Source organism: Anabrus simplex, chromosome 11 (assembly GCF_040414725.1).
Source record: "Anabrus simplex isolate iqAnaSimp1 chromosome 11, ASM4041472v1, whole genome shotgun sequence".
NCBI classification, from domain to species: domain Eukaryota; kingdom Metazoa; phylum Arthropoda; class Insecta; order Orthoptera; family Tettigoniidae; genus Anabrus; species Anabrus simplex.
Window position 1 is genome coordinate 61,759,146 of NC_090275.1, and position 14,018 is coordinate 61,773,163.

Sequence of the window (14,018 nt, forward strand, 5' to 3'; positions counted from 1 at the left end):
CAGAGGCTCTCGCCCCATCAAGCTACGGAATTAAAACATTCTAGATTGGCCGATGCGGCAAAGGCGTGCTCGGTTCACACGGAAGGACGTGGGATCGATACGCCGCCAGGAAGTCGAAAAATGTAAGAAATAGATTTCCACTTGCAGAGGTACACATGTCCCTGGGGTTCACTGAGCCTATACCAAAACTGGGTACCAGATTAATTCCTGGGGCAAAAGTGGTCGGGCATAGTACTAACCACTCTCAGGGCCCTCATGGCCTGCACGGAAATCACTTTGCGTTTGTTTGTTTGTTAGTAGTTCGAAATACAGTATACACATACTCTCTTACTCCCTCTCAAATATCAACCAAAAATCAACTCTTTTTTGTGAACCAATCAGAAGCTTCTCTAGTTACATAGTAGATAAAATTCCTTACTCAAATATCTGCTGGATAGTCCACCTCTGTAGTGTAGTGGTTAGTGTGATTAGCTGCCACCCCCTGCCCCGGAGGCCCGGGTTCGATTCCAGACTCGCAACGTAAAGTCAATAACATTATTGATTCCCGACTCTGCCACGAAATTTGAAAAGTGGTACGAGGACTGGAACGGGGTCCACTCAGCTTCTGGAGGTCAACTGAGTAGAGGGGTGTTCGATTCCCACCTCAGCCATTCACGAACTAGTTTTCCGTGGTTTTCCACTTATCCTCCAGGCAAATGCCGGGATGGTATCTAACTTAACGCCACGTCCGCTTCCTTCCCTCTTCCTCGTCTATACCTTCCAATACCCCACTGCCCTGACAAAACCCCTGTTCAGCATAGCAGGTGAGGCCACCTGGGCGAGGTACCGGTACTTCTTCCCAGTTCAATTATCAAAGATCTGCATTTAGGGCTGTCGCCCAGATGGCAGATTCACTATCAATTGTTGGCCTCATATTTACATTTTATTTACAATTGTTTACCTAGCTTTTTCTTAACTATTTTCTACAAACTTGGAAATGTATCGATTATTTCCCTTTAATTTATTCCAATACTTTACTCCTCGTCCTATAAATGAATATTTGCCCCGACACAAAGTCTCACGATCCAGGATACTACCCGTGAGGCGGTAGAGGTGCGATTCCTCGCTGAGTCCGAGGGAAAAAAACAACCGTGAACGGTAAAGGGATTAAGAAAGAAAGAAAGAAAGAAAGCTTATGTGGCATTGGCTTAATCTGATAAATCTGGAAATGCAGTAGGTATGGCATTGAACTTGTGAATGAAATCTTATCAGTAAAGAAATGTTACTACTGTATGTGTTTACGTTCCCACGGTACTCAAGGTCTTCGAGAGGCTGTGGTGGTGGAATTTTGCTCTGAACCCGAGGTCATTAACTTGCAAGTAACTCTATAGGTACGTCTCTCGAAACGCTCTTTGAAACGTGATAGTCTTTGAAACCTTTAGCGGATGACGAAAATGCCTCATTAATCACGCTATCCAGTCGATTTGCAAAATAATTTCAAAATATGGCGGTGAATTCCTATGAAATGTCAAAATATTGGCCTTGTACGCTTTAATATGGCACTGCCGTTCGTTTTGGTGGTTTTCAATCACATAACCTTTTAGACTTCACTCCTCTGTACAAGTATGGCTATACTATTTAGATATCAGCCTTGGTTGAGACGGGTAGTCACTGGTCTGGATGCCAGTGGTACCCACCGTTCGAGAGTTATACCTAACTACTCTAACTTTTAAATATATTTTCAGAGGTGTATAAGATACAAAGTGCTCAAGAAAAGTTCTGCATATCGTCGTTGCCGGGACAAAACCTCCTATGTGATAATATTTTTGGAGATATAGTGACCCGCAGCACATACAGTATGAAGAGCGAGAATGCCTTGACAATGTTCACACAATATTGCACCTTAGATGACAGAACCTTACCGGCCAATGTTCTAAGCAAGAATATTTCACATAGGAGGTTTTGTCCCGGCAACGACGATATTATGAAATCACACAGCCTAAGTCACGGTACCGTACCTCAAACGTGCTTACAGCATGCACTGTAGGCTAATGTCTAAACCCAGATCATGTTAGATATTTCTCCGAACCGAGCAAGTATCTTTGCGGTTTGGGTCACGTATTTATCAGCTTGCATTCGGGAGATAGTGGGTTCGAACCCCACTGTCGGCAGCCCTAAATATGTTTTTCCATGGTTTCCTATTTTCATACCTGACAAATGCCGGTGCTGAACTTTAAATAAGGCCATGGCCGCCTTCTTCCCACTCCTAATCCTTTCCCATCCCAACGTCGCAATAAGACCTATCTGCGTCAGTGCAACGTAAAGCTAATTATGCGTTAATTTCCATTGTTGAAAGGATGGTTGCTTGATTGAACCTTCATCTAAAAACAATAATCACCAATAAGCAATGCATTGTTGAAGTTTGTTGGTTATGAAATGATTTTCATTATCTTTGTGAAATGAAAGTTGAGAAAAGCAGGTCATTATGTTGTATCAAATGACTTCTAAATCGAAGACGATGAAAAGTTACTATTGTACACTCAACCGCACAAAACTTGACCGGCAAAGAAATACGGTATTCAATTTCATACATTCTCGAAACGCGAGCCTATTCGTAAACTGTGAATAGCCAGTGGCCGAAGGGTTGGTAGTTGGAATCGTATCACCTGCACGATATGTTCTTCTATTTCAAACAAGAGGATTTTGAAAGGTCATCTACGGCGTCGAATGTTTGTGCTGTTGAGTGTACATCCAAAGGCAAGTGATTAAAAGTTCAGACTTTGTCGCACTGGGTACCGATAAAATGCATTGGCGAAAAGTTCAATGACACCTTGATAACCTTCATACTAAACATTAAACGAGTTTTATTGCTAAATTGTAACAAACTCACAAACTGCCATTTAGAATGTTCCGAAAAATGCTGGAAGTTATCGGAGCTTGGATAGTACTGTAGCTTACACCCCCAAAACAACAGGAAACGTCCCTATTAAGGTACACTACGGTACCGTATGTCCTTCGATCGTTTAAAGTTATGCCTGTTTATGTTATTATTGAGGTGTACCAGATTACGCATAGTTTCAGAACAATTTTAGAATGTAGGGTACCGGTACCTACCGGTAACTCATAAATGATCGACCCTAGGGCATCCATTCATGGTGACATTTTGTGTTGTACACGCCCCGATTTTTTCCCACATTTTTGGGAAAATTCTCTATACATAAAATTAGTCTACATAATTCATCCCACCTCTATTCTTTCCTTACTTCAAACTCTGTCGGAACTCATGTGACTTATTTATGCAGACTCATATTCCAAGATGTAGGCCAAAGATTGAGGTTAGGTTGTGCCGCACGGTGGATTTTCTGGAAGCCAACTGAATAAAGCTACGCCATATGATACTGCAGAAGTTCAGGCAATTCAAACGGTAACCACAGACGTATTCTACGAATTATGCCGCAGACGGTACTCGTACGGGCATGCGGAAGTTGTAGAGTTTCCGTGGTTTATTTTTAGAAGGCCATCAGCTGAGTGTCATTTGCGGCCTTGAGCGTTTCATTTGTCTCCAGTTCATTTTTAAACATGGCCTCCGGTGCATTTCGAGTAGGCACTGCCGTATCTTTTATTGCTGTTTTTGTCGCTATTTATTACAGGAATTTTTCAAATGATGTGTTAAAAGTCAGACTGAATTCGGTTCTACAAGGTTTGGTTGAGGTAGAAAGACAACATTCCGTCAGAACGAAAGCGAAAGTAGCTATTGGTTATGGTGCATGTCAAGACCTCTTCGTTGACGGCAAGGACTTGTTGATGTATGATGTGGCAGCTATGTATCCAGAACATTTTAGTGATATAAGTACAACTGAAGAATTGTTAAAAACTTATGCATATTTCTTTAGACACGGGGCAGCAGCAGAGTAAGTACCGGTGATTTGGACACTAGTCCATTGTGTTTCATACTATTAATGTTCAGGTGAAATTGACCTTCAGCGCTAATTATTGCGCTCTAATTCTTACATTAAATAATATTTTGACAACAGTACCTTCTAAAAACAATATTTCGTTTGGACGAGACTCATCGTGGACAGTTATACGAATCTGCTATAGCAGTATAACTTAAGGGTCATGCTGGAACAGCAGTATAACCGAATCTGATACTTGTGAAGCAAGAACAGAATAGGGCCTATCCTAGACAGGCAACCGTATAACACTGCAGATCAAAAGAAATAATTTTAATTTTTATAAGCTGTAAATTCTCATGGTGATTATTTCTGAATTAATAACATTTCTTTAATATTTACCCTTTTTATATAGGGTAGTCTATATCTGAATAAATTATGGAATATTATTAGGGTTAAATTTAATCCAGTGAAGTAATTTAGAAAGAAAGAAGAAACTGGCATTGTGACATAGGTATTTTAATTTAAATGCACCCTGTTCGATAGTTCCACAAGTAAGGAATTATACTTGCAGATAGCTATGGTATTAACCCATTATTATTCATGTGATGATTTTGCATTCTGCAATAAATGTGTACTGTATACTTTATTTCAACAAGTGCATCAGTATACTAAGCAGTTTATGACCACAAGGATCCTGAATTCCAAATAATAATGTTATAGATGATTTACAGTGGTGATAAAAATACAGCAAATGGTAATCAGCAAAAAAGGAAACCTAGAAAGACTGACAGACATGCAGCATGCCACCTTAACATTCTAAAATGTTAATTCAGTAGGAAAACAGACCTATAAAGTAGGCTATATGAGAAATTAACTAAACATCATAACAGAATCATAAAAAGTACAGGTGATAATGCAGGATGCTTAAAGAGCCCTTGATTATACTGATTAGGATGTCTTCCATAATGCAATGCCTATTTCTCTATTCTTTAAAAATTTTCCAAATAGTCTATATGAGGTGTTACTGCCTCTGATCTCATCACAGGTTTTGTTGACATTGAATTTCATTTTCATTAGCCTATTTGTTTCTTTGTTGACACCAAATTTTGTCACCAACAAATTCCTGGCATTAATCCCTTGGTAATTATTTTAACTATTATGGTTAAAGAAATGAATGTATGATTAACCACTTGCAGCTGTTAATGTATATGATTCTTTTAAGAGAATTAAAAAAAGAATATAGGTTATTTTAATCCAATAAGGGGTACAGCACCCCAGCCTCTCACCGATGGGTCCTGTCACTCCCAGTCACTCCATGTGAGATTTGTGCTGGACAGAGCAGAGGCGGGACAGGTTTTCCTTTGGATACTCCAGTTTTCCCTGTCGTCTCCAATGACACATTCCAGTTTCATTTCATCTATCAGTTATTAATCACTGCCCCAGAGGAGTGCAATAGGCTTCAGCAGCCGGCACAATTCATATCCTTGCCACTAGATGGGGGCTTCATTCATTCCATTCCTGACCCATTCGAATGACTGAAAACATACTGAGGATTTTTCGAAGGGTACAGTATGCTTGATCAGTCTAGATAACCAAGGATAGGTCTATAACTTATTAGTCATCTTGCAATAAGTCTTTGTATTTAAATTAGATCTCCCTTCCTATGATATCATAGGCATTGTAATAGGGAACAGTACTGAAGGCTTTCAGTGAGTTTTTATTTAGTACAACAGTGGACTGACCAATACACAAATTTATTGATACGAGTATGTGTATGCTGTATAATATCCAATCCTAAGCTTTAAACCAGAAAAAGTTGGCAAGGCCTATTGTAATAGAAACATCAAACCTTAGACCTAACCATAAATATCAAGAAAACCAAAATTATGGTAATCAGCAGGTGAAAGAATCGTGTAAAATCCAATATCAAACATCAGAACCGAACATCAGAACATTTCAGCAGGCTAATGGTATTCGTTAAGGTCTTTCCATCAACTTGGATGGAGCCGTTGCTTGTGATGGTTGCCATGTATTCGGTTTTCTTTTCGTTCAGTATAAGACCGTATTGAGAGAGACACCTGTTCCAGTCTTCATCTTGACGCTGCAATCATCTTCTGTTGGTATCAGCAAGGGTGACATCATCTGCATATAAGAGAGTCCAAGGGACACTCCTTTGCAGGTGCCATGTGATTGTGTCCGTGACGAGGACAAAGAGCAATGGCGACAGTATGGAGCTTTGGTATATACAGACTTTCACTGGGAAGCTCTCCGAGGTGCCGACAGCACTATCATTTGCTCCACAATACACTTCTGAAAACCATATGATGTTAAAATTCTGAGAAATAAAGAAGAGATAGGTCGAGAGAGGAATTCATAAAAAAAAAATAAAGGAATATAATACCTACTACCAAATGGAGACATTTGCACTGAATAGATCAGGATGTATCAGCATGTGTTTTCAATTGATTGATTTGATAAAAGATTAGTAAAATTTACTCTTAAAGTTTGTTAATGGACACCCATTTGTGTTAAATAGGGTTTCTGTTTTTTTTTTTTTTTTTTTTTTTTCTTCATAAACTATAAGCAGAAAACTTTACGTAAAGTTTTTTTAAATATCAAAAGTAATCCTCCATTTATTTTCCTTTGTAACATCCATAACTTTCTGCTTGAGTTTAATGGAGAAATAATTGAGATTGTGCACAATACGAAGATGCATTTTGATATGAATACAATAATATAATAATAGGGCTGCCTCTATGGATCAGTGGTAGAATGTCAGCCTCCAGATCCCAAGAGAGCAGGTTCAAACCCAACAGAGGTATTTTTTTTTAAAGGGCAGGAAATGTCCATTCAATACACCGTGTCTTACGATGTTGGCATGTAAAAGATCTCTGGCGACACATTTGCCCAATAATAATTAAAAACTCATCCATGGATGCCCAAGAGAGATACAGTGTACTCAACCCTCTAGTAGGCCTAGAGTGAAACGGAACTTCGGAATTGACGAGCAGAGAGCCAGATAATGTCAAATTAGAATGTCTGCACATGGTAGCTGAGGCCATACAATTATTATTATTATTATTATTATTATTATTATTATTATAGAATAATCAAAAATTAAACTGCACTAATTTGTATGGGATTGTAGAGTAAATATTCCACTAATTGACCATGAAAGAGATATAGGTTACAGTAGAAATTTTATCTTCACTAGAATTTCCATATTAATTTTTTTTTTTTTAGATCAGATTAAGCCATGTTTATTGTAAGCACTTAAGGCATACCACCATCACCACCCTTATAAGGAGGAATACAAGATCATTTTAATGGACTAATAGTTGGGAAGTGGTGGGATATCATAAGCAATGCTCGAGTCAGCTGTAATCGTTATTAACAGTATTCTCAGAATGTGGTGTGAGTGTATTTTCATGAAACAAAATGCCTCAATGTTGTTGTTGAAAGTTTTGAAGATATATAAACAGTACTCAAAACTTGAACAAAAAAGTAGTAACCTAGTTTCAATGTCTTCATTTCCTGTTATTTTGATACTTGTCCATTCAAACAGCTTTATCTCAGAAATGACTGTAACAGAACAGACATATACGGACGTTTTTGGCTGAATGTTATCGTTTTCCAGAGTCTCTGTATGAAAATCTGCTGAGAGAGTTTTTTCAGATACGGAATGTGCACATAAATCGTTTGATACTGAAAGGGGACTTCTAACAGTTTCTAAATTTTACAGGAGAAGGTAAAAAATTGTCTATATTATGAAAAATATCAATCTAGTCTGTTTTACACTTCTGCCAGTGCATGATGCTTGTACTAATGCACACTTCAGTGCACAAAAATACGAAAATCAATTCATAGATTATGAAAAAAATACTTTTGTTATTATTGCAGAAGTCCCCTTGATACATCAAATGGAGTGAACTTTTGGAACTTTCAATGCCAACTTTCACATAAAACCCAGAAATAATTACAAAATGTATTGTTATTGCTTTTGAAAGGTATAAATCTAATTCTCAATGTGAACACAGAAGCAATAATGACAAACATAGGCTAATAGTAATATGAAAATACAGTACAATATTAATACAAGAATCACTCAACACAGAAAGCAATTCCAATAACAACAGTTCATTGTAATGAAATAATGCGAAAACAATACCGTACAATTATGCACATCTATATAGAGCAGATGTCTCCATTTAACATTACATGGAGATTTCACAAGACGCGAAACCACCTATGCCTATAAAAGGCCAGGTGGAAGGCAGCTCGGGGTCAGTTGGTCGGGAGAGAAGTAAGCAACTAAACCTCCGGTAACAGCTTCTTGGGTACGTCACCCCTGTTACCCCAGTCGGTCATCGGAGTATGCCGCAGACCCATTTGGACGCGACATATCGACAGCAACGACTCACTCCTCGTCGGAAAGTCAACAAAGCAACCAGCATCACACTAGTCCAGCACCAGTCCAGATCAACACAGAGTACCACGTCAACTGACACTGTCACAGCTATTCTTCAAGAAATAGATCCCCACCAGGAAATGTCTCAGGAGAACATTGCAACTCTGACTGCCGCTATCCAAGCAATGTCAGAGCGTTTCAAAGGCATGGAGGCACGTGTCCATGACTTTTTAGACGAGGAGCACCAGGACGACGACGGCGGCACGGACGACCAGGACCCTCAACACCAGCCCGACGTCATCCCCTGGAGGCAGCTAGCACCGGCGACCTACGACAAAGGTCTCCCAACACCGCCCGACGCCAAAGTCTACCAGATCGCGGCCGCGTTAAAGGATCAACTTCATCTAATCCCGACCGGTCGCGATCACCACGACGCAGCAACCCCCCTGTGGGCCATCTCCGCGTGGCCACGCCTGGACCCTTCTCAGAAGAAATACTTCTTCAACCAACCTCTTATACTTGGCTCTCGCCCAGGGGTGGGACGTGGCCGTTCAGGTAGACCGGGCCACCGGTGATCAGGTCGCCGTGCTTCCAGAAGGCTTCACGTATACACCAGCTCTCCGCCAGCCCGCGGTCACCCGCGGGGCCACCACTTCTCGACCAGGACGCGGACGTCGCGGGGCGGCAAGCAAATCAGCAACCAAGGCGTAACGCTGCAGCTGGCTGCAGGGCAACGACGATCCTGTGCTATTCCTGTGCTTCAACGGTCCCTGACGGGCCTTCCTGAGACCATGTGACTTGTCTTCAAATCATTTCTATGTATCTTCGTTTGTAAAGAAGGGTCATCATTTCTTTGTCAATATGTTTCTTGTATCTTGTGAATTAACACACTTTGTAACAGGCAGTTTGCCTGATGGTTACGCAATGTATTTATATTTATATAATTTTTAAATAAACAGCAATGAGGGGTTTACTGTTTGGTGACCTCTCGCTGCCTCTCTCGCGGCTAACGCCTGTGCTGTCTTCTCGTACACGCGAAACCACCTATGCCTATAAAAGGCCAGGTGGAAGGCAGCTCGGGGTCAGTTGGTCGGGAGAGAGGTAAGCAACTATCCTTGGCGTGGACTGCAGAAGTCTCCTTTCAACACCAAACAGTGGCCCTACCTATCATCTGTAGTGTCGCATCAAAACCAAACATTTACCGGGCGAGTTGGCCGTGCGGTTAGAGGCGCACAGCTATGGGCTTGCATCCGGGATATAGTGGGTTCGAACCCCACTGTCGGCAGCCCTGAAGACGGTTTTCCGTGGTTTCCCATTTTCACACCAGGCAAATGCTGGGGCTGTACCTTAAGGCCACGGCCGCTTCTTTCCCATTCCTAGGCCTTTCCTGTCCCATCATCGCCATAAGACCTATCTGTGTCAGTGCAACGTAAAGCAAATAGAAAACAAATTTGTAAAATCTGCCAAAGTCCCCTTTCAATATCAAGCTGTTCACATATGTAAGCTGACATTTGAAGGATACTGCACGAAACCACACTCTTCACAGCCCTGGAGGATGGTTTTCTGTGCTGTCCCATTGTTATACCAGGCAAGTAGCAAAGTTGTACCTTCACAGTCCTAGTCCATTCCTACTGCAGCATTGCTTAAATCTCATCTCTAGAGGCACCTGTTATGGTGAAACATTTCTGCCAAATTTTACATTTTTTTTTTTTTTTTAAAGAAATTATATCAGTACATTTTTATTTTATTTTGTCTATAATTTCATTTTCAGTAATAAAAGCTAAGTGAACAGATAGTTGATATCATAGTTGCCATAAACATAATATTTTACATATGTACAGGAGACATGAGAGATATGCCTCTGCTGAAAACACATGTTACATAGCAGGAATGTTTGGAAATATTTTATCTTGCCACTTTAACAAGCAGCGCCTGGCCTGCATACATAATTTACACATCAGTCTGAAAAAAGACAGAGATACCATGAGTTTCATATTATTGGAAGTCAGAGCTCTTTTCCTGTCAGACATTATATCACAGTACATTGAAAATGATCTCACACTATCAAAATTACTGACTAGGATCCATAAAGCCTTTATTTTCCACAAAATGCCCATATTCTGATTTCAGGAAAAGAAGAATGGAAATCACATCAATATCCTTACCTGCTCTGCATGAACTACAAACAAGATCTCTAAACACTGTGTATAGTTCAGGCTAGTCTGTTATTGAAAGTTCTCATGGAATGAGAATTTGCTTTATTAGATGAGAGACAAAATTAAAACAAAACAAAACAGTCGCTCAACCAGAAATAACATACGCAAGCGAAACCGTCTTCAAAACAACTAACACTGCACAAATAGACAAAATACTCAAGATAAAGAGAAGAATCATTAAAACATCAAAAAGATGGACACTGGAGAGTAGCTTCTAATGAAACAGTCTACAAGGAAATAGAACCAGTAATGAGCACAATCAGGAAGAAATGCATTTCATTTTTTGGACATCTAATTAGGACAGCAGAGAACAGGATCATCAGGAGAATAATAGAAAAATTATGGAATAGTAAGTGCAACATTAAGTGGATTACAGAAATCAAGGAAGATATGGATGAACTACAAATTACAATGGAAGACCTAAGAAACAAAACTGACAAAATCAAGAAACTCACAGACTGCAAATCAGAATCAACAAACAGACAATAGGAAGGGTGATTTCAGATGAAGAAAGAAGGATAAGATCAGAGAGAATGAAGAAGTACTGGGCTGACAGGAAACTGAAAAATTCTTTGTATAAAGTTGGCTAGAGTGGTCCAATGAAGGCCATAAAATGTAAATAAGAATAAAAATAAGATGAGAGACTTCAACATTTTGTAAATCTTGTTTCATTATGCTTCTTGGACCAGAGAGTGATTCAATATAATTTTGTCGATTATTTTGCAATTTTGGTTAGAGTTCTGTGTTTTGAGCCAAATTTGTACAAAACTTTTGCGCTTTTAAAACAGGTGCCTCTACTGATCACTTACAGTAATATGGTATTAAGTACTAATACGAGAGCCATACGTAAATCTGGGTAGATAATCCACTTGTTTAAGATGCTAGTTTCTATAGATATGCTGTATTTCTGGAAGCACACTATGTGCTTTGTTAAAGAAATGTGTTCTTATTTTAGGAGATATGTATCAAACGGTTCTCTATTCGATACCCTTGTGGCAAATGCCGAGAAGATGAACAGTGCCCACTATGGTCTGGGAGGCAATGCCCCTGTAATGGCAAGTCGTTTTCATCTTGAAGGATGTGAAGTTTTGTTAGCAGCCAAAATGACTGATGAACTGCAGAAAACTCTACCTAAAGGAGTCAGAGGTTAGTATTTGACTGTTAATTTCTTACTTCTGTTTGTGAGAGAAATGTTCAGTTTCCTCATTTTTTTAGAAATATAAATAATGTTGCATGACTTAATCCTCAAATTTTTGTAGTTCCCTGTGTGACAGCTTTAACTCTACTTGAGAATTCTTAGTGGAGAAATTAGGTATATGAGGACAAAGTCAATACAAAGATGCATTTTGAATTGAACTCAATAATAGAAAATTAAACTGCACTAATTTTAAGGGGATTGTAGCAACATCAACTTATTATTCATTTGCTTCCTTTATAAGTTATACGCGACTTAATTTGTCATAGGCCTATGTTTGTTCTTTTACATGACTTACTCTCAAATATTGTTAGTTGATTAGGTTTTGTTTTAGAATGGAATATGTTTTTCTTTTGTGTTGTTGTGTTTTGAAGAGACAAGTTTTTAAAAATAATACTGTACAGTTATTCTGCTGAATTTCTTTTTACTCATTCAAATGTTGTTCAAGATTATACCTTTAATTACTTCACTTAACAAAATAAAATGTAACTAACTATGTATGTTTGTCCAACCTTTGTACCGTTTCTCTGTGGGGTCGGGTATGAAGTGAGATGAATTTTCGTAGCAAGTTTTTATGAACGAATGCCCTTCCTGATGTCACCGTCATCAGAGAGCTTAATGAGATAACAACAATAACAATCGTATGGCCTCAGCAACCGTGTGCAGACATTTCAATTTGACGCCATCTGGCTGTCTGCTCGTCAATTTCGACCTTCCGTTTTACTCTCGGCCCCCACTAGATGGCAGACCGAGTAAACCGAAACTCTCTTAGGTGTCTATGGCTGAGATTTAATGAATTTTGTCGGGTAAACACCAAATGTGTCACCAGAGATCTTTTACATGCCGACGTCGTACGGCATGGAGTGTCGAATGGACTTTTTTCCGTCCTTCAAAAATCCGACTACCTCTGCCGGGTTTGAACCTGCTATCTTGGGATCCGGAGGCCGACACTCTACCGCTGATCCACAGAGGCAGCTAGAGAGCTTAATGAGATGAAATGAATGATCTGATGATAGGATAGCAGGAGGAGAGAAGGTGAAACCCAGTGCTGGCATATAGCCTACTCCTGTCGAATAACACCAAAGGTCTGCGGCTTTATGTCCCCATCTGACTGACAAATCACAATCAACAGCCATATGTCCTAACTCCGTATGAAAACTGTGGAGAAGTTTGGCTTTTGGCACGTAATCTAGTGATTAGAAATTGTATACCACCTCCTCCCCTACCCTTCCAGTCAACATTCTGATTGGAAAAATGTTTCAGCCAACGGCACTTACCGGATAACAATGGGCTACACCGTATAGACTTCACACCATAAAGATCATGGCCATCAGACGGGCTAAACTAACAATGCAAATAAGAAATTTCTCACTAGTAACTAGTTTGTGTTTATAATTTTATGCAGCTAATTTTAAATTTCACATTGCCGTATATTTTAAAACTAGACTCAACCCTCCACAATGATATGAACCACTTGTTTCATTGTTTGTCTCTGATTCTTAGCTACGTACCCTCTTTTGTATGGAAAATATATAACTAGATTTGTTATTGTGAGGATTGAAGATGAAAATTGTTTGTATCAAGATTGGGATTTCAGGCACTGGAATAAATTATACTGTTAACATTAACTTGATACTAGTGTAGGTTACCCAGAAAAGAAAATCATGTGTAGAATTGCTGCCAAAATGCAATGCTTGATATTGAATACCTGAAATTTGGGTGCTTGTTCCTATTGTATTAGGCTTGTAGGAATTATGTAATTTATTTTTATGCTTTCCTGATCATTACCCCGTTCCAAGTAAATGTCTGTGAAAACGCATTGCAACCTCATTTGGTGTAGCAAACTGTAATAAAGGAAAGAAGAATGAATATTTTTTCTGTTTCATGTACTGTATAGCAGAACCATGACTGTGTAAACTGCCCAGTTCTTTTCACAAACATTTCTTTCAGTTTATTTGGCTGGCTGCATAATGTAGTTGGTTTGAGAGTTGCTTCAGTGTTCTAGCTTGCAGGTCCAGATCCCAGCTCATTTGGTTGATGTTTAAGTGCTTAAATGCTGAAGACTCCAGGCCTTAAAGACTTCCTTCTTAAGACACTACGACTTTTCATTTAGGGCCAATATTAGTTGATTGATAGTGATGAATCAGTTTAAAGGACATTATCATGAAAGTAGCTTCCCTGATATTGTCAAAAGGATGTTAAAATTGTACATACTGAGCAAGATGGCTACATGGTTCAGGTCGCGTAGCTGCAGACTTCTTTACGGGAGATAGTAGGTTCGAATCCCATCATCTGCAGCCCTGAAGATGGTTTCCTGTGACGTC

The 14,018-nt window shown here is 39.4% G+C and overlaps 1 protein-coding gene across 1 annotated transcript in view; it reads left to right on the forward strand.

Moving 5' to 3' along the window:
* The first annotated feature begins 3,558 nt into the window (after nucleotides 1–3,558).
* Nucleotides 3,559–14,018, forward strand: part of LOC136883145 (ADP-dependent glucokinase) — a 45,130-nt gene continuing 34,670 nt past the window's right edge. The window contains exons 1-2 of the mRNA XM_067155328.2: nucleotides 3,559–3,890; nucleotides 11,455–11,645. Of these exons, the coding sequence (XP_067011429.1) occupies nucleotides 3,559–3,890; nucleotides 11,455–11,645 (523 nt within the window). The remainder of the gene's footprint in view (nucleotides 3,891–11,454; nucleotides 11,646–14,018) is intronic.